This window comes from Oratosquilla oratoria, chromosome 2, assembly GCF_046742065.1.
Source record: "Oratosquilla oratoria isolate Oo_2021 chromosome 2, ASM4674206v1, whole genome shotgun sequence".
Lineage (NCBI taxonomy): Eukaryota > Metazoa > Arthropoda > Malacostraca > Stomatopoda > Squillidae > Oratosquilla > Oratosquilla oratoria.
In genome coordinates this window covers 62,574,803-62,597,302 of record NC_134778.1, presented here as the reverse complement: position 1 = coordinate 62,597,302, position 22,500 = coordinate 62,574,803, and the positions used below count along the sequence as shown (strand labels likewise).

The 22,500-nt window shown below is 40.2% G+C and overlaps 1 protein-coding gene across 4 annotated transcripts in view; it reads right to left on the bottom strand.

The window, feature by feature from the left end:
- Positions 1 to 22,500, bottom strand: part of LOC143039506 (cell adhesion molecule Dscam2-like) — a 1,807,148-nt gene that overhangs the window by 957,211 nt on the left and 827,437 nt on the right. For all 4 annotated transcript variants that reach the window (XM_076209640.1, XM_076209650.1, XM_076209658.1 and 1 more), the window contains exon 10: positions 22,030 to 22,146. In XM_076209640.1, the coding sequence (XP_076065755.1) occupies positions 22,030 to 22,146 (117 nt within the window). The remainder of the gene's footprint in view (positions 1 to 22,029; positions 22,147 to 22,500) is intronic.

Below are 22,500 nucleotides of genomic sequence, written 5' to 3'. Positions count from 1 at the left end.
GGAGAGGGAGGAGGTTTGTAATAGTAGGAAGAGGAGGAGGAGGAGGAGGAGGAGGAGGAGGAAGAGGAGGAGGAGGTTTGTAATAGTAGGAAGAGGAGGAGGAGGAGGAGGAGGAGGGGAGGGAGTGGGAGGGGAGTGGGAGAGGGTACAGAAGCAATTAAGTTGATGCTGGTAAATACGAAAGATTTGGTACATTTTATCTTTAGTCGACATTTTCTTGGAAAACGTTTGGACAAAACGTTTAAACATTCCTCCATAAAATATTAACATAAACAAGCACGACCCAAAAAAACAGACTAAAACTTGGGACCAATCCATCAGGAAAGTAAAACGTTTCATACTTTTTATCTAATTTGAAAAACCTTTCACGATATCGTCAGCCATAGCAACTTGACAGATGATCTCACTAAACTGATCATGTTCATAGAACTCACACGGACAGACCAATTATTAAAGAACAGACTGAAATTTGGAACCGATCCATCAGGAAAGCATAACATTTCATAGTTTTGATTTATTGTGAAAAAACTTTCACAATAACGTCAACCATAGCAACTTGACATATACGCAGCCATACGATCTCACTCAATTGGTCATGCTCGCAGAACTCACACGGATAATTTGATTATTAAAAAACAGACTGAAACTTGGAACCATTCCATCACAAAAGCAAAACACTTCACAGTTTTGATTTATTGTGAAAAAAATTACACAGTAACGTCAACCATAGCAACTTGACATACGATCTCACTCAACTGGTCATGCTCGTAGAACTCACACGGGTAGACTGATTATTACTTTGTGGAAGAGAGTTTGTTAAGGTGGATGGGTGTGTGTGGATATCCTTTGTGGAAGAGACTGTGTTAAGGTGGATGGGTGTGTGTGGAGAAGAGAGGAGGGTAGTGGAGAGGAACAGGACAGGTGGAAGAGAACACGTGTGGAGGGCAGCAAGTGGAGATGGAACAAAAAGAAGAAGAAGAAAAAAGATGAACGTGATGAAACGAAAACCATGAACGAAGAACGAAAGAAGAAAGAGAAACAAAGGATACGAAAAATGAAGAGGAAGAGGAAGGGGAAGAGGAAGGGAGGAGTGAGGAGGAGGAGAAGGGAATGGAGAGCAGTAAAGGAACGTAAGGAAAAGAGGAGGGAAGAGGAGGAGTGGAGGGAAGAGGAGGAGAGGGGAGGAGAGGAATGGAAATCAGGAGAAGGGAGTGGAGGAGGGATTGTACGGAAAGAAGAGGAGAGAAGAGAGGAGAGGAGAAGGGATGGGAGAGAAAGAGAAGAGGAGGGGAGAGGAGGGGAGGAGGGGAGGAGAGGAATGGAAATGAGGAGACGGGAGTGGAGGAGGGAACGTAAGGAAAGAAGAGGAGGGAAGAGGAGGGAAAGGGAGAGGCGATGCGAGGAGAGTTAAGAGAAGAGAGGAGAGGAGAAGGGATGGGAGGGAAAGAGGAGGGGATGGAGGAGAAGGGGTGGGGGGAGAGGGGAGGGGAGATAAGAGAGGGATGTAGTGGGACTGGAGGGGGGAGGGGAATGAAAGAATGGTTAAAGCAATTACGATAAGAAAGGAGAGTTAGGAGAGAGAGTTAAACTGGGGAAGAGGTGGCAGGAGCGGTGGTAGGGAATAATAGGAGAGGGAAGGGGGGAGAGGTGGGGAGAAGGGGGGAGAGGGAGGGGGGAGGGGGAAGGGAAGGGGGAACGGTAAGGTCCATAGGAAGGTTACAATGGTGTGGAAGGAAAATAAGTGGTCAGAAACTGAACAACGGAGAAGGAAAAGAAGAAAGAAAGAAGAATGAACAGGTGGACGGGAAAGAGAGGAATTGTAGCAAAGATAAAGAGAGGAAAAAATGGGAAGAAGAGGAGGGTTGAGAGCTGAGAAAAGAGCATTAAGAGCGTGAGGAAAGAATGGAGAAGAGAGGGGAGAAAGAGAGGAGGAACAAAAACGCTCTGGGAAGAGGAGACGCGAGAGGTAGAGAAACGATGAGATGTCAGGATAAAAAACGGGGGAAAGTGAAATGGAAAGAAAACGGGAGAGGGGTTGGTGGGGTGTGAGGACGTCAGAGGAGGAGGAGGAGGAGAAGAGGGGAGGAGGAAGAAGAGAAGTGGAAAAAGAGAGAAGGTGTCAAGAGAGAAGCGAGAGGTGGGAGGAGGATGGACAAGTGATGAGAAGATGAAAGGTGAAAGAAATTAACTTTTTTTTAAGTGACTTACTTGTGTGTGTTTATTATGTCTGCCGCCATGCGATTTTCTTCAGCTAAGTGTGTGTGTGTGTGTGTGTGTGTGTGTGTGTGTGTGTGTGTGTGTGTGTGTGTGTGTGTGTGTGTGTGTGTGTGTGTGTGTGTGTGTGTGTGTGTGTGTGTGTGTGTGTGTGTGTGTGTGTGTGTGTGTGTGTGTGTGTGTGTGTGTGTGTGTGTACGAACAGGTATATGTGTTTATAAAAATACTAAATAATCACACTAAGTCGAATACTGCAGCAGTGACATGGCGAAGAAACCAATAGGATTGCGAGGAAGATGAAATGGCATTCTATGGAAATGGGGAGGAGGGGAGAGGGGGAGAGGGGGGAGAGGGGGAGAGGGGGAGAAGGCTAATTGGGGAGAGGATAGACAGGTGCTGCCATGGCGGCGTGCTTATTAATGAGGTCATTAATAAAGTGATCAACATAACAACGAGGGCACCTTTGCCCCGTCTCCTAACTTCCCCTCTAACACCCAAATGTGAGTAGCTCACGGTTCCCCGTCTGTCTGTCTGTCTGTCTGTCTGTCTGTCTGTCTGTCTGTGTATGTCTGAGTGTTTGTCTGTCTGTCTGTATGTCTGTTTCTCTATACCTGTATGTGGCTATCAGTCTGCCTATATCTGTCTCTGCCTGTCTGTCTGTCTGTTTCTCTGTGTCTGTATGATTGGGTCTGCCTGTATGTGGCTATCAGTCTGTGTGTGTGTGTGTGTGTGTGTGTGTGTGTGTGTGTGTGTGTGTGTGTGTGTGTGTGTGTGTGTGTGTGTGTGTGTGTGTGTGTGTGTGTGTGTGTGTGTGTGTGTGCGTATTTCTGTGTCTATCCATATGTGTGTCTGTGTTTTTCACCTTGTTTGTCTTCCTGTCTGTCTGTCTGTCTGTCTGTCTGTCTGTCTGTCTTCTCTTTCTGTCACCACTGCATCTTTATTTTTCTCTTTTTCTTTCTTTTGTAGTATTTACCAAAAATTCATTTCTTCGTGCATTTTATTTATACGATTCCATTTTGCTGCAGAACAATTACCCTCAATCAACCGCAATTCAGTATTTAGTACTTATAACGATGACCTAAGATTAAATTCGCATTAGCAAAACGAGAGCAAATTTGCACATTTTCAGACTATTGCCCCGTTTTGATGTCCAAATGGCATACGTGCAAAATTGAAAAATATAAATATTTCCGTCAAATGTTTTTTCTTTTCATAATTCTTTTCTTTTCCACGAACTGGTGCCTTGGTTTTGGAATCCATCGCACCAAAGGACACCCCATAGACGTAAACATCTTCTCGAAATTTTGAAAACGAGTCTCCTGTTTGGGATGAAGAAGAACTTCGACCAAAAGACCCCATAGAAATAAACATCTCGAAATTTTGAAAACGAGTCTCCTCTTTGTGTTGAGGAATAATTTTGACCAAAGGACCCCATAGACGTAAACATCTTCTCGAAATTTTGAAAACGAGTCTCCTGTTTGTGATGGAGAAAAACTTCGACCAAAAGACCCCGCAGACGTAAACATCTTCTCGAAATTTTGAAAACGAGTCTTCTGTTTGTGATGGAGAAGAATTTCGACTGAAAGAAGTTTGCCAAGAATAAGAAGTTTTTCGTCAATCAAGAACTTCTCCAGATCGAAGATCTACCCTCAGAGTCACAAAATTGACTTTCCTTCGGCAGAACAAAATTCATAAAGTACGACATCACAATTAAGGAATTTAAATGAGCGCAAACGATCTCTATTTTCTATGTTGATACCAAAAATCTACTCAAACTTCCCGGCAGATAAGAGAAACAAGCCCCCCATAACAGAAAATAAATGTCCATTTCTAGCTAATTATACCTCATACAGTGCATGCTGAAAAACACACACACACACACACACACACACACACACACACACACACACACACACACTCTCTCTCTCTCTCTCTCTCTCTCTCTCTCTCTCTCTCGACTCAGTGGCGCGGTTGGTAGAGTCCCCGACTGTCTCTACGGCGGTCCGGGTTCGAATCCTACCAAGGGCTGAAATAATTTCAGTATCGCTGCGCTTTGAGTCATTACTCCAACTCTCGTGGGTTGGGGGTTGGGATGTGTGTGCGTGTAAGGTCACAGCATTACCCATAGATTGGTCATACGAGCTCTGAGCTCTCTTCCGGGAGGGAAATAGCTGTTGATCACGAGTCCAGCATATGATCCAAAGACCAAAGTGAACACACACACACACACACACACACACACACACACGCACGCACGCACACGCACGCACACAAACACCCACCCGCACACATATATCATTTGTTATTAAATACCCTGGAAATCATTTAGGACTGAGGAAATTATGTTAATGGGTGCTATTTTGGGTGCGTCACCCCTCATTTACATGTGTGTGTGTGTGTGTGTGTGTGTGTGTGTGTGTGTGTGTGTGTGTGTGTGTGTGTGTGTGTGTGTGTGTGTGTGTGTGTGTGTGTGTGTGTGATGCACCATGGTCTTGGATCACGTGTTGGACTCGTGATTGACAGTTATTTCCCTCCCGGAAGAGAGCTCAGAGCTCATTATGACCAATCTATGGGTAATGCTATGACACCCACACACACCCAACTCCCCGTCCACGAGAGTTGGAGTATCGATCCGCAGTGCAGTGATACTGAAATTATTTCAGCCCTGGGCGGGATTCGAACCCGGACAGCCGTAGTGGCAGACGGAAACTCTAACCACCGCGCAATAGAGTCGTGTGTGTGTGTGTGTGTGTGTGTGTGTGTGTGTGTGTGTGTGTGTGTGTGTGTGTGTGTGTGTGTGTGTGTGTGTGTGTGTGTGTGTGTGTGTGTGTGATTCTCCATGGTCTTGAATCACGTGTTGGACTCGTGATCGACAGCTATTTCCCTCCCGGAAGAGAGTCCAGAGCTCATATATAGGTGTGTGCTAATGATAACACGGGTACGTGTGTTCACTTATGCAAAGCAGACCACTTTGAAAAAGAAACTAACGAAGCAGAGCGCTTTCGTATATTGCATATTTTTGCACTGAAGATGTAATACACGAAAGTGCTCTGCTTCGCTAGTTTCTTTTTCCAAGTGGTCTACTTTGCATATAGGTGTGTGTGTGTGTGTGTGTGTGTGTGTGTGTGTGTGTGTGTGTGTGTGTGTGTGTGTGTGTGTGTGTGTGTGTGTGTGTGTGTGTGTGTGCATACCTGTGCGTGCTTATATATACCTTTGCACAGCCTCCTGCCACGTTTTCTAATTACTCGACAAATTACATCCGTCGAAATGCTCGGCAATCGTGACGTTCGACTTCAAAGAACGAACTTCAAAGACGTTCGAGTTCGAAGAGAGCTAATATGCTCGGACACGAGCCCCACGCCCTTCTCCTCCCACTCCCCCACTACCTCCAATGTGCCTGAAAATGAATAAAAAATGCCGAGTTTCCTAAACGTGTGCATGTACGTATGCATGTACGTAAGCCTGTACACGCACATGGATGAAAAATGGCCGAGTTTTCTAAACGTGTACACACGAGTACATGTGCGTAAGCCTGTACACGCACATGGATGAAAAATGGCCGAGTTTTCTAAACGTGTACACATGTGTACATGTACGTAAGCCTGTACACGCACATGGATGAAAAAAGACCGAGTTTCCTAAACGTGTACACACGTTTACACATGTAGATGTAAGTAAGCCCGTACAAGCACATGGATGATAAATGGATAATAAAATCTTATCATGTGTGTGGATGTCCATCATAGGATTTTGAGTCAAATTGATGAGTCGATGATGAGGCGATGAGTGAAATAATCAGTACGTTTTTCAGTTCGAAGAACATGGTTCGAAAACCACGAAGCTCGAACACTCGAACATTCGTCGTGACCTTTCGAATATTCGCGTTGACCGTTCGAACATTAACCGTGACCGTTCGAACATTCGGGGGTGACCGTTCGAACATTCGGGGGTGACCGTTCGAACACTCGGGGGTGACAGTTCGAACATTCGGGGGTGACAGTTCGAACACTCGGGGGTCACCGTTCGAACATTCGGGGGTCACCGTTCGAACATTCAGGGGTGACCGTTCGCACATTCAGGGTTGACCGTTCGAACATTCGGGGGTGACCGTTCGAACATTCGGGAGTGACCGTTCGAACATTCGGGGGTGACAGTTCAAGCATTCGGGGTTGACAGTTCGAACATTCAGAGGTGACCATTCGAACATTCGGGGGTGACCGTTCGAACATTCGCCGTCCCTGAACTTGACCATGACAGAAAACGTTCTTTTCAACATGAACGACCTGTCAACAAAACGTTCTCTCTGTGTCACCAAACACGTAGGGCAAAGGTGACAATCTCAGTTGTAATTGAGTTCTAAGTTCCACCCACCCACCCACACACACACACACACACACACACACACACATATATATATATATATATATATATATATATATTCATATATATTGCACTGAAGATGTAATATGCGAAAGCGCTCTGCTTCGCTAGTTTCTTTTATTCCAAGTGCTCTACTTTGCACACACACACACACACACACACACACACACACACACACACACACACACACACACACACACACACACACACACACACACACACACATATATATATATATATATATATATACACATGGAGGTGAGGTGGCAAAATGAAACGTTAAGGCTAGAGTATGGAGCTTTATCCAGAACCAGACGTTTCAACCTCTTGGGCCTCACTTAGTGGGCCCAAAAGGTCGAAACGTCTGGTTCTGAATAAAGCTCCATACTCTAGCCTTAACGTTTCATTTTGCCACCTCACATCCATATGTATATAAATATGCACACATACACACACACACACACACACAGAGACACACAGACACACACACACACACACACACACACACACACACACACACACACATATATATGTATATACATATATATATATATATATATATATATATATATATATATATTCCCTGATAAGTTCTATAATTAATTACCAAACTCCAGTCAATCTGAGTTTTAATTCAACCAAAGACTTAATCTGCTCGTGACGACACCAGGGCCCGATGAAGGAATCATTTTATACATTTAGATATCTAACTAACTCAGGTTAAGTTAAAGATTCTTTGGGGGATTAAGGGGTCAGTTAAAACATGCCGGTTAACTCCTAATTGCCTTGTTCAGAGGAGTAGATTTTGGTCACACTTAATCTTGCTTTGGGCAATCAAGGACGATTTGATTCAGTGAAGAGAATTCCGAGCAATAGTCGTTTAAGACAAGCAGTGATACTTCTACGAATTCAATAAACAAATCTGAAGAAATAGTAAAAGTTCAAAGAGTTCTTGGTTCGCTCAAGAGACCGAGTGTCAGCCCCTCTGGGCTGCACCACCTGGTGGAAGTGATGGATGCGTGTGTGTGTGTGTGTGTGTGTGTGTGTGTGTGTGTGTGTGTGTGTGTGTGTGTGTGTGTGTGTGTGTGTGTGTGTGTGTGTGTGTGTGTGTGTGTGGAAGGCGACAGCATCACCCACACATCGGGTGTGATCAGCTCTGAGCTCTCATCCGAAAAGGTGATAGCTGTCGATCACGATTCCAACCCAACACGTGATCCAATACAATGATGGTAAATCACACACACAAAGAAAAAAATTATAACTAAATGATAGTGAAGTAACTATCCTTCTCCCTGTCTCAGGATTTACTACAGAAAATCGTAAATCCACAGAAAAATTTCATCCTTGCCATTGGTAGATTTTGTAGGTTTTAATTATATAAGCGTCGGAAATCACATAGAATAGCCATAAGTGAATAACTATCACTAATAACTAGACAGGCGTTGCAGCAAAGAAACTGACGAAGACCTAGTGGACATCAAGTGTTGCATTTGAGGAAAAATCAAATAATTAGATATATTTATCTATTAATTTATTTATCTACTTGCCTGTATATTTATGTATTTGTTTAATGAAAGTGTTAAAGAACTACTCCACATTGTCAAAATGGTCTCCACCCACCGTGACCTGGTCATGACCTCATTCTCGGTCAGCTGAGGTCACGCCCGTCCAATCTGTGTCAGCGAGATGTGTTTTGCCCTCACGACCCTCGCTCCTCCGAAGCCTCCGGAAGATGTCGGCAGAGTGAGGGAGGCCTTCGATCGCGCGTCCTCAGCGACCTCTTCAGGAAACGAAATTCCCCTCAGGTGATGTTTCCCCTTGCCGACCAGCGACCTCCAATCGGAAAAGGGCTTCCGACATGACCTCGGATCGACGTCGGCCGTGGAGCGTCGGGTCCCACTAGCCCGCACCGTAGAAGCCCGCCGGAGGATCAACCTCGACAAGAGAGGTAACGGCGGCGCCGTTGGAAGATGGGTCTCATTAGCCCTGACCTTCGGCCGCCTTATTCGAGAATGGACCTCCCGTGCCGACCCGGGAGACTTCAGGATCGTCCAAGGCACCGTGAAACTGGCGGAAGACGGGTCTCATTAGCCCTGACCGCAGTGCCTTCCTTGGACAGGAATCCTTTGGTCCTCGGCTTGGTGCCACTGCCGAAGAGACCAGGCTGCAGGGAGCTTCTTGGACAGCCTTAGGATGCTGGTCTATATTGAATATGGGTCTCATTAGCCCAGACCAATATACACCCTGATGGAATCGAAGGTTCTTGAAGAGAACTGGAGGCGTCGAAAGAAGACTTTCTTCACTCTCAGACCCCCCCACACACATACATACACAAACATATTCACACATACACAAACATATTCACACATACACTCCTATATATATACACACACATTACACTTATGCACGCATACACATACACACATATTACACGCACAAATATACACTCACATTACACACACAACATACACTCACACACATACACGTACACACATACACATACACGTACACACATACACATGCACGGGTGGGGTTTCCCTCAGCTGAATAAAAACGCCTGGCTGTTGCCAAAACATGTATACGACATTGACTTTCCTGTTATTATTTGGAATCCTCAGTTCTTGTGTTTCTTTCGACACTATAATGTTTATCGCATGCCTGCCTAGGGAATCTTAATTCGAACACCGAGAATATTATACTCACACACGCACACACACACACACACACACACACACACACACACACACACACACACACACACACACACACACACACACACACACATATATATATATATATATATATATATATATATAGACATATACATATTAGAAGGGATTACAAAGGAATAGCATGCCGACAGGAGACCTTTTGGTCCATAACTAAGTCGGATGCGGAAAAAATAAAGTAGATATATGAATGAATAAATGATAAATAATGAAAAAAGAAAAATAACAATAATTTATAATAACCGGACAAAATATCCGTAGACATAAAATACCCCTACAGAGTATTATCTTTTTTGACATCCCTAAAGATCAAAGTACCTCTGCATTCTTCTCTAACCTCAAGAAATGATTGTGATCACTTTTGACCTCAACAAACTCTCCTTTGGTGCCGCAACATCGTGGTCATATGGCGTCGCTACAAAATTTTCAGCAAAGATGGTACGTTGAAATATTGATATTGAAAATAAGATTTTTAACTATGATGAAAATTATTGAAAAGTGCATGAAATGTATGAAAATCAAGTGAGGACGAGCCAGTAAAATAATAAAAATAAAGTCGTAATAATGTTTACATAAGAACATAAGAATGAAGGAGGCTGCAAGACACCATAAGACCTACACTAGGCAGTTCCATGTCCATTACCATCTATCATCCCCATCCATAAAGCTATCCAACCTCCTCTTAAGACAAACAATAGTTTTAACGCTCACTATATGGTCTATTTCCCTTTCCATTCTATAGGTAAGCCAGTTCTTGCCTACTTCTTTCTTAAACCTAATTTTTGTCCAATTCAGACCCAAGGAGAGAATCACTGGTTACGTGATACTGAAGAAAATATATAAAGTGTAGCTCTTAGTAGGTAAAATTTCTTGCCTATTTCCTTCTTAAACCTAATTTTAGTCCAATTCAAACCCAAGAATAGAATCTCTGGTTACGTGGTATTGGAGAAAATATATAAAGTGTAGCTCCTGGTAGGTAAAAGGGGAATATATTGCCTGTCCAAGTGGAGGAAGGAATATGTAAATTGGCCACTTTCAGAGACGAACTGACACGCAGGAGGCAGACGGAAAGAATTTCTGAAGCTGCAAAAAGACTCACAGATTTACTTTCTTGCTATTTTATTACGAATCTGGACTCAATAAATATATATTGATTCAGTTTATTTTTGATAAAAAAATACTCATTTCGAAAGGCTAAAGTTCATATTTTTTTGTTTGTTAAACCAGGATTCACTTTGCTCCTTTATTACGAATCTGGACTTAATAAATATAAATTGATTCAATCTGTTTCTGATAAAAGATATTCATTTAAAAAGGCTAAATACTCATTCTTTTTTTTATTACAAATATGGTCTCAATAAATATAAGGTGATTCAATCTGTTTCTGATAAAAGATACTCATTTAGAAAAGACTAGATATTCATATTTGTATTGTTAAATCAGGTTTTAATAAATATAAAGAGTCATGGATTTATTCTTCTTTGCTATTTAATTACGAACCTGGACTCAATAAATATAAATTGATTCAGTTTATTTTTGATAAAAAAATATTCATTTCGAAAGACTAAAGTTCATTTTTTTTTTTGTTAAACCAGAGCCCAATAAATATAAAGACTCACTTTGCTTTTTATTACAAATCGGGACTCAATAAATATAAATTGATTCAATTTATTTCTGATAAAGAATACTCATTTATAAAAGGCTAAATATTCATAATTCTTTTATTGTTAAATCGGGACTCAATATTCACGGATTTATTTCTTTGTTCTTTTATTACAAATCGGGACTCAATAAATATAAAGTGACTCAATTTGTTTTTGATAAAAGATACTCATTACGAAAGGCTTAATATTCATAATTTCTTTATTGTTAAATCAGGACTCAATAAATACAAAAACCCACGGATTTACTTCTTCTTTCCTCTTTTATTACAAAACTGGACTCATACATTTAAAGTGATTCAGTTTATTTCTGATAAAAAAAATACTCATTTAGAAAGGCTAAATATTCATAATTATTTATTGTTAAATCAGGACTAAATATTTATGATTTTTCTTTTTTATTATTCTTAAATCGAGACTCGATAAATATAAAGTAATTGAATTGATTTGTAATAAAATATACTTATTCAAAAAGGTTAAAATTTCATGATTTTCCGTTTCTTTTATTCTTAAATGAGGACTTGATAAATAATCAACTGATTGTAAATTAACAGATTTACGAAAAAATATGTATATAGAAAGGAAGATTTTCGTCAAAGAATAAGATAACATCTCTTCCGTAATAGTTACTAAATGTCACAAATCTATGAATAGATACCTTTATATAAATAAACAAACAAATGAATAAATAAATAGATAAATAAATAAGTAAATAAATAAAATAAAAATAAAAAAGGGATGGGGGTTAAAACAAAACAAAATTATTAAAAAATAGAATTAGAAAGAAACCGACGCATCTATATATTCGTATTTACTCATTTCTTACCCTAATTAGGAAGTTCTTGGATGTTCAATTTGTAGTGCCCTATCAAAATTAGGGAAATCTATCATTCTTTTACACCTAACTTTGTGAGCAAAAAATCTCAAAATATACTCGTAATTCTTTTAGAAGATTCCTAGTGAGTACCTTTGGCCTGTTCTCAAAAATACTTAGAAAAAAAGTCTCAAAATATCAAAGTTGGGAAACTTTATTTTTTCAAACCTTCTCTCGTGATGATTTTAGATCTATGTTAAAAAATAACTGAATGTATATTAAATAAAAATCGCAATTAACATATATCAAACTGATCATGCAAAGGAGTACCTTTGGCTTATTCTCAAAGATACTTTGAAAAAAAAAATTAAAAATTGGGAAACTTTATTTTTTCAAACCTTCCTTCAAGAAGATCTTAGATCTATATAAAAAAAAGATAACCGAAAGTATAATATTTTGAAAAATAATTGAAAGTACATTAAATAAAAATTCCAATTAACATCTATCAAACTGATCATGCAAAGGAGTACCTTTGGCTTATTCTCAAAGATACTTTGAAAAAAAAATCAAATTAGGAAAACTTTATTTTTTCAAACCTTCCTTCAAGAAGATCTTAGATCTATATAAAAAAAATAACCGAAAGTATATTAAATATTTTGAAAAATAATTGAAAGTATATTAAACAAAAATTCCAATTAACATCTATCAAACTGATCATGCAAAGGAGTACCTTTGCCTTGTTCTCAAAGATACTTTGGGAAAAAAAAAATCAAAATTGGGAAACTTTATTTTTTCAAACCTTCCTTCAAGATCTTAGATCTATATTAAAAGAAATAACCGAAAGTATATCAAATATTTTGAAAAATAATTGAAAGTATATTAAATAAAAATTCCAATTAACATCTATCAAACTGATCATGCAAAGGAATACCTTTGGCTTATTCTCAAAGATACTTAAAAAAAAAAAAAAAAAAAAAAAATTGGGAAACTTTATTTTTTCAAACCTTCCTTCAAGAAGATCTTAGATCTATATAAAAAAAATAACCGAAAGTATATTAAATATTTTGAAAAATAATTGAAAGTATATTAAACAAAAATTCCAATTAACATCTATCAAACTGATCATGCAAAGGAGTACCTTTGGCTTATTCTCAAAGATACTTTGAAAAAAAAAAATAAAAATTGGGAAACTTTATTTTTTCAAACCTTCCTTCAAGAAGATCTTAGATCTATATTAAAAAGAATAACCGAAAGTATATTAAATATTTTGAAAAATAATTGAAAGTATATTAAATAAAAATTCCAATTAACATCTATCAAACTGATCATGCAAAGGAGTACCTTTGGCTTATTCTCAAAGATACTTTGAAAAAAAAAAAAAAAAAAAAAAAAAAATTAGGAAACTTTATTTTTTCAAACCTTCCTTCAAGAAGATCTTAGATCTATATTAAAAAGAATAACCGAAAGTATATTAAATATTTTGAAAAATAATTGAAAGTATATTAAATAAAAATTCCAATTAACATCTATCAAACTGATCATGCAAAGGAGCCTGTTCAAAGGAGAATGCTGGATTACGCTCAACCAGTGTCCGTTCCAGTTGCTCCAATCAGGTCGAAATTGGACGTAATAGGTTCTCAACTCAAAACTGGCAATTCCAACTTTTACTAATTACTTGGCTCGCCTCGCCTGCCCATTTGCAGATCAGCACTTGAGATTAGTGTCACTAAACTCTTGTTAATGAAGCTCTCTAGTATCTAATCCTCTTCTTTCATCAAATCACAAAACCGATTCAGTTTTGTTTTATGCGCATCCCCAAACCGTCGATAATTGCTTTGTTTATGACCATTCCAATTATATCATTCCATTACGTTATATCATTCCATTCCTCTATATCATTCTCGTGTGTGTGTGTGTGTGTGTGTGTGTGTGTGTGTGTGTGTGTGTGTGTGTGTGTGTGTGTGTGTGTGTGTGTGTGTGTGTGTGTGTGTGTGTGTGTGTGTGTGTGTGTGTGTGTGTGTGTGTGTGTGTGTGTGTGTGTGTGTGTGTGTGTGTGTGTGTGATTCACCATGGTCTTGGATCACATGTTAGACTCGTGATAGACAGCTATTACCCTCCCGGAAGAGAGCTCAGAGCTCATATATGTGTATGTACATGTGTGTGTGTGTGTGTGTGTGTGTGTGTGTGTGTGTGTGTGTGTGTGTGTGTGTGTGTGTGTGTGTGTGTGTGTGTGTGTGTGTGTGTGTGTGTGTGTATGTGCGTGTGTGTGTATGTGTGCGCGCGCGCGTGTGTGTGTGTGTGTGTGTGTGTGTGTGTGTGTGTGTGCGTGTGTATGTGCGTGCGTGTGTATGTGCGTGTGTGTGTGTGTGTGTGTGTGTGTGTGTGTGCGTGTGTATGTGCGTGTGTGTGTCTGCTTGCGTGCGTGCGTGCATGCGTGCGTGTGCATATACACCTGAGATTTCACTGGAAAGAAATATGGGACGAGTTTTTGAGCCAATACATTTTTCTCTGAACTTGAAAATCTGTTTTTCTTCTTCGTCTCTCCTTCGCATTCTTTATTCTCCTTCCCTTTCCTTTCCTTCCCTTCCTTTTCCCTTTTCCCTCTCATTCTTCCCTTTCTTTCTGACTCCCTATTCCTCTGCTTTCCCTTCCTCAAATACTCCCTCCCTCCCTTTTTTCTTAGAGTTAGACACTAGAAGTTAACTAAGATAAGGTCACACTAGTAGGATCGAAAAATCAAAGAAATCTGTGCAATCTCAGTATCTATGCAAATGTATGTAACTAACTATTCTCTGTCTCTCTCTTCCCCAATTCTTTTCCTCTCTTATTTTTCCCTTTTACTCTCTCCCTCTCTTTCTTCTCTTCTCCCTCTTACCCTCTCTTTCTCTTTCTTTCCCTCTACACTTCCTCTCTCTCGTTTCCTCTTTCTCTATCTCTCTCCATCTCAATTCATTCCCTTTCTCATATTTTCCCTTTTTCCTCTCTCTCTCTCTCTCTCTCTCTCTCTCTCTCTCTCTCCCATTTTTTCTCCCCATCTCCTTCTGTCCCTCTCCCTTTCTTTCACTCTTCCTTTCCTCTCTTTCTCCCTTCCTCTTTCCTTTGATTCCCTCTCTCTCTTCCTCTCTCTATCTCCCTTTCTCTCCCCCTCTCCTTCACACTGTCTCTCCCCTTCCCAGTCCTCTTCCCCCTCTCTCCTTCCCTCCCTCACTCACCCTCTCTCCCTCCTCCTTCTCTCTTTCTACCTCTCCACTTGATCCACTCCTCTTCCATCCTCCCGCTCCCAGTCCCCTTCCCCCTCTCTCCTTCTCTCCCCCTTCCCTCCCTCTCTCCCCCTCCCTCTCCCTCTCTCCCCCCTCCTTCTCTCTTTCTACCTCTCCACTTGATCCACTCCTCTTCCATCTTCTCCTTCCCAGTCCCCTTCCCCCTCTCTCCTTCTCTCCCCCTTCCCTCCCTCTCCCTCTCTCCCCCCTCCTTCTCTCTTTCTACCTCTCCACTTGATCCACCTCTCTTCCATCCTCCCCTTCCCAGTCCCCTTCCCCCTCTCTCCTTCTCTCCCCCCTCCCTCCCCCCTCTCTTTGTACCTCTCCACTTTATCCACTCCTCCTCCCCCCCCCGCCCCCGCGCCCGTCTCAAAGCACATTTGCTATCGTTACCATCAAAGGCTCCCGAGGTTCGTATTGGCCAGGCAACTCGAGTTAATTAATGTAATCCTGGGCCGTGGGAGTACACGCACGCACGCACGCACGCACACACACACACACACACACACGCACACACACACACACACACACACACACACACACACACACACACACACACACACAGCCAGAGAAGTGATACAGAAGAGAAAATTCTGGGCCGGGTGAGAGTGATGGTGACGGTGAAATTAGTGACGGGACGACTTTGGTGGTGGAGGTAGTGGTGGTGATGAAATTAGTGATGGTGTTAGTGACTGTGGTGTTGGTGTTTGTGGTGGTGGTGAAATTAGTGATGGGACGACTGTGGTGGTGTTAGTGGTGGTGGTGGTGAGTATGGTTAAGGTAGTGGTGTTAGTGGCGGCACTGAAATTAGTGATGTGACGACTGCAGTGGTGGTGTTAGTGGTGGTGTTAGTGCTGTTGGTGAAATTAGTGATGGGACAACTGTGGTGGTGGTGTTAGTGGTGGTGGTGAAATTAGTGACGAGATGACGGTGGTGGTGGTGGTGTTAGTGGCGGTGGTGGTGAGTGTGGTGAAGGTAGTGGTGTGTGAAATTAGTGATGGGATGACTATGGTGGTAGTGTTAGTGGTGGTGAGTGTGCTAAAGGTAGTGGTGTTAGTGGTGATGTTAGTGGTGAGTGTGCTGAAGATAGTGGTGGCAACAGGAACGATGGGGCAGCGGTGGTGATAGTGGTTAGTGATGGTGAAATTCTTGATGGTGACAGGGGGGACAGTGACGACAATAGTGATGATGGTTCTAATGATATTAGTGGTGACAGTGTATGGTGATACCACCACTGACAACACCTCTGACGCCTACTTTCCCAGTTATCGGATCTTCCTTTGCGGAAAGTCAAGAATATTGGTGAGTTAAGAATTCTTGCGTTAATTTCCATCAGCAACACAATATACACGATCGCGCTGTTAATTCTAAATTCGTTTTGGTCACAAAGTAACAATAAATGTCGACTCGATTTTCAATAACTCCAAACTCACAACCCCAAAGTAGCCGGCAGCGGTCCTCGGGTATTCTTATATATATACATATATACATATATATACATATATATATATATATATATATATATATATATAGATATTATATATATATATATATATATATATATATATATATATATATATATATATATGTGTGTGTGTGTGTGTGTGTGTGTGTGTGTGTGTGTGTGTGTGTGTGTATATATGTGTGTGTGTGTGTATATATATGCGTCCTTTTATATATAAAAAAACATGTCCTTAAAAACAGTGAATTGTTGTCATACTTGTTTTTGTGTGTGTTTTCGATGTTATTGGAAGTAAAAGATGTAGGAGGGCAGTAGAAGTAGCAGTAGAAGTAAAAGAGGAGTAGATGAGCGGTAGAAGTAGTAGAGCTGTAGATCAGTAGAAGCAGCAGTAGAAGTAGAATAGGAGTAGATTAGCGGTAGAAATAGAAGAGCAACAGTAGAGCAGAAGTAAAAGAGCAGCTGAAGAGCAGTCGCCGGTTGACAGCTTTCGTATGGAGATACAAATTCGACAGATAGAGATTTTATGTCAGTATAGAGACCGAATACCAACCCCTTGGGGCTGCACTACAAGAAGGAGTCCAGTCAGTTGAATACTGTAGACAGGGAGACGATTCTCTCCGATGTCCTGTCCGCGCCACAGGACCCCAACATCCAGGTCACCTTTGTTAGTGAGTAAGTGTGAGGATTTTTGTGAAAGAATGTTTATGAGTGAATGTGGACAAGAGTATGATGAGGTGAACGAAAGGACGATGACGAAGCAAATTGACTGAGAGACGGAAGCTTGAGAAGGAGGAGGAAATGGAGAGTTTCGACTGTTTGTGGTCGCATATCACGAAGAAACGGATGTGGAAGTGAATCATAGAGTAAAGGAAACGAACAAATGTCGAAGCATATATATATATATTTTTATATATTTTCATTTATTTATTCATTATATTTATTCTATTTTATTTTATTTTTATTCTATTTTTATTCAAGTATTTATTCTTTTATTTTTTTATTTTATTCTTTATCTTATTTTATTCATTTATTTATTTATTTATTTATTTTTATTTTATTTTTTTTCGAGGTGGGCGCAAAGAGGCAGTTGTATGAAGGAACCATCGAACTCATAACAGGGACTTGGAATACAAGAGAACCAGAAAGGAAATCTGAACGATTTTTATGTGAAGTGTTTGGCAGATCTATCCATCCATCCATCTATTTATCTATCTACCTACCTATCTATCTATTTATCTATCTATCCATCTATTCATCTATCAATCTATTTATCTATCTATTCATCTATCTATCTATCTATCTATATACCGAAAGCTCCTTTCCCATACAAGGGGGGTAGCCAAATCAAAGCCATGTACCTACTCCCACCCATTCCACTCCCCACCACCATCCCCTTCCACCCGTCCCATCTCAGCTCCTCATGGATGACGGGTCATACCTGCATCAACCAACTGCCCTGGGTCGAACGCAACACAGCAAGACACATAATGAATATCATAAGAACGGATAAAGTGAGATGCAAGAAGTTTATGTGAATTTATTATTATTTACTATTTACCTGTTTGTTTATTATTTAACTATACCTATGCATTTATTTGATTCATTATTATTTACTTTATTATAGTTTTTATCTATTCACATATTTATCTATTTTTTTTATCATTATTATAAATTTTTTCGCATCCGACCTTGATATGGTCCAAAAGGTCTCCTGTCGCCATGCTCCGCCTTTGTAATCCTTTGTAAGACAGGAAACGGGAGTGTGAAAGAGATCTGTTGGACAGGTTAGATCAAAGAATACTGAGGTTGTATGGGCACATGGAAAAAATGGATGAATGGAATATGATAAGCTTTACGAGGATGGATGGAGACATAAATTCGAGAAAGAGACAAACATTGTAGGATGGAAAGTTATCTGCCGGGTAGAGTGGATCAAAGAGTGGTCACGTGGATTGACCAGGTGGATGAAATGGATGAAGAAACACCAACAAAAAAGAGTGTGGAATACAGAAGTGGATGGAGTGGACTTGAAAGGAAGACCATGAATGAGATGAATGAATTGAGCGAAAAAGGTCTTTGGACACATGCGGAGTTTCTGTCGAGCAAGGAGGAGAGAGGTCAGAAGACGGATTAAAGAAATATTGTGAATGGATGAATGGATGACACCGTCCGAAGGGACGTTCTTCTCATCCGCCTCATAAATGTGGATGAGGGGGTGTCATATGGTGAATCGGTGGGGTTTATCAGACGCCGGGTATGATGGTCCTACTTTAGAGGTGCTGTGCCTCGCTGCAACGCGTTTGGCCCGAGCGGTGTGGCGTGAGGGGAGGGGGTGATAGATGACCCTCATCCATGAGTTGCTAAGACGAGAGAAGAGTTAACTGGCTTGTAATTGTGTGTGAACTTTGACTTGGTCATCCCATTAAAGGGAAGAGGATGTACTCATATATATATATATATATATATATATATATATATATATATATATATATATGTGTGTGTGTGTGTGTGTGTGTGTGTGTATGTATCTATGTATTAGAGTCAATTACTCGTCACAGTGAAATCTTAATTCTTACAATAAATCTTCACGGCTGTCACTGGGATCGGTAGACCAGTTGTCTGGCACTATATATATATATATATATATATATATATATATATATATATATATATATATATATATATATATATATATATATTATACGTTTTTATTCCGACCGCGAAAAGAGTTGAGTGCACCCTTGTGCATCGTCAGGAACATTCGTTGGCTGACGAAAAAAAAAAAAAAAAAAAAAAAGATACATATATATATATATATATATATATATATAAAAATATATATATATATATATATATATATATATATATTGAGGCATTTTCCCAAAACTGTCCATCCATTCGATCTTGAAACTACGTTCGTTCAGTTCCCGTAAAAAGTTTTACCAAACTCGGGTTAACCAGACTTAACGTAAATTGCCAACTGCCCTGCAAAAAGTGTGTGTACGTGTGTGTGTGTGTGTGTGTGTGTGTGTGTGTGTGTGTGTGTGTGTGTGTGTGTGTGTGAGAGAGAGAGAGAGAGAGAGAGAGAGAGAGAGAGAGAGAGAGAGAGAGAGAGAGAGAGAGAGAGAGAGAGAGAGAGAGAGAGAGAGAGAGAGAAATAGAGAGAAAGAGAGATAAAACACGATAGACGAAAACAGTCTAGATCAATGTTGCCTTTGTGTTCCTCGGGATGCCATTTTCCTAAACAGACCATTTTTACGCCGTACAGTCTCGTCATGTCACCACATCTTTCATCAACTTGTTGCGCCATTTCCCATGACTTATACTCCTAAACCTCAAAATATGCTCTATCATCGGGATTCGAATCTTTGCATGACCGACTGATTCTCACGAGGCAAGGACGCTACCATTGTACTGAACCATTGATTCGCATGACGGAGTCGTTTATGCAAAGGTTCGAATCCCGATAGTAGAATAAATTTCCATTTGTCATAACAATTCACCTCTAAATCTAGTGTATTAGTGTTATTGTATGTAGCTCTTCTAAGGACATATGTATCACTAAATCTTTAGTGTGTCATATCAAAATATAGATCTTTCAGAAGCTTGTCGTGTCAGAATCAGATCTAAAACAATCTTAGTCTTGTGTGCCATATCACATACGATTTTCATCACCTTCGTGTCACCGTGTCATATTTATTGGACTTCGCTACACTCGCATGACTGTGTCAAATGACACGCGATCCCCAAACCAACCTTCGTAAGCCTATTGTGCCATAACGTGTACGGTTTTCGTCAGCTTCGTGTCATCGTGTCATACCGAATGGACTTCGCAACACACTCGCGTGACTGTGTCACATGACACGCAATCTTGATCCCATGATGCAGCTGTTTTTCGGTGACGTCACTTCTACACGTACGGCATCATATGACCATAATGTTATTTGAAAAAAACAAAACACGGAAAGCGAGCCACAGGTAATGCAATAAATTATCATCGTTGCGTTGTTGTTGTCAACGTGATTCACCAAGGCCTTGGATCACGTGTCGCATAAGTGATCGACAGCTCTTACCCTCCCGGATGAGAGCTTAGAACACACACACACACACACACACACACACACACACACACACACACACACACACACACACACACAAACTCACACACATATATATATATATATATATATATGTGTGTGTGTGTGTGTGTGTACGGGTGATGTGACCTCACACAAACACACACACCTCTTTTCCCACTAGAGTTGGAGAGACGCTCACAGTGCAGTGATGCTAAAATGTTCATCTCTGGGCGGGGGTCGAACTCGGACCGCTGGATAAACGGTCGACTGCGGTACCACTGCACCATCGAGGCGCACGAAAGAGGACTCTAGGGACCCTCCTCCTCTCGCTGCTTCGCCTTCGGTGTCTTTCTTCCAGTTTGGCTCGTCTTAAGATGGAACTAAGTCAACCAGCAAGTCACGGCATATACAACGAACCATCGCAAAGTTATAATTATCATCCAGAAGTTATCGAGTTTTGTGAATGAAAGTTGAGCGGTATTATCTCCCTGGTCTTGTGTGTATGATGCAGCGGAAATGGTCTCTGTATGCCACTTATCTTATTTCATTATGAATATGTATATATATATATATATATATATCTGAAGTAGATCTTTCACTGGAATTCGAACCATTGCTTGTGTGACTAGTTACCACAAGGCAATGGCGCTACCATTGTACTATACAGGGCGTAGAATAGGAATGTTTTGTAACTTGTCCTAACCATTCCCCGACGTCAACTCAAACGGTATAGTATGTAGTCTTAATACCATTGAATAGTATATATATATATATATATATATATATATATATATATATATATATTATATATATATATATATATATATTATATATATATATATATATATATATATATATATATATATATTTATATATGTCTGCTTTCACTTTCCACTCCTACCCCGTCCCTCAGGGAAACCGAGAACAATACACATTTTTTGTCAATACTGATGTAGTCATCAGCACGGACTGTCAAAATGATTACCAAATATCGCGCACAGAGGGATAAAAAGTATTTTGATTTAATTTTTCAGTGTATAGACAGTTATGTGTTTATTCTGTCTATCGTTGGATGATTTCACTCTTTCGTAGGTTATCTCTCACGCACACAAACAAGAAACCCTTTCGAGCCCAGTGGGATGATTTGGTCATTCTTCAACGGTACATAGTTTTGTTAAGATGAAAGAAACATCTTAACAGGTGTGAGTCAGAAAAAAAAAATGTGATTAACCTTCCGATTTTTTTTTTTTTTTTTTTTTTTTTTTTTTTTTTTTGTCTGGAAAAGGATTGGCGAGTTTCAGAAAGACATTTTTATCATCTCCCAGTCAAAAAAAAAAAAAAATAAAAAAAAAGGGTAAAAAAAAAAACCTTGGTCAAAAAAATAAATAAATAAATAAATAAGAAGAAGAAGAAGAAGAGTCCACACTTACCACCGAGTCTCATCTCGGCCGCATCTTGCACCGTGCTATGATCGGACCTAGCGAAGCACTGGTACATCCCTGTATCCTCCTTGGCCACGCCCCGGATCTGCAACAGGCCGCCGTTTTCTGCAACACAAGAAAACGGAATGGGCTGGTCTGGAGTTCTTTCAAGATTGGATTAAAGTATGCTTCTTCCAGGTTCCTGGAACGAAGATGACGCCAAGAAGCTTCCTAGTCAAAATTATCTTGCAGGTCTTTCATCTCATATCCAGCAAAAAAAAAAAAAAAAAAAAAAAAAAAAAAAAATCTTGTGTAATCCCATTTCTATATATATTTGGAAACGCATATATACAGTATACATACACGAGTGTGTGTTTATGTGTGTGTGTTTTTTGTGTGTTTGTGTTTGTGTATGAGTGAGTGTGTGTGTGTGTGTGTGTGTGTGTGTGTGTGTGTGTGTGTGCGTGCAATCGCGTCAAC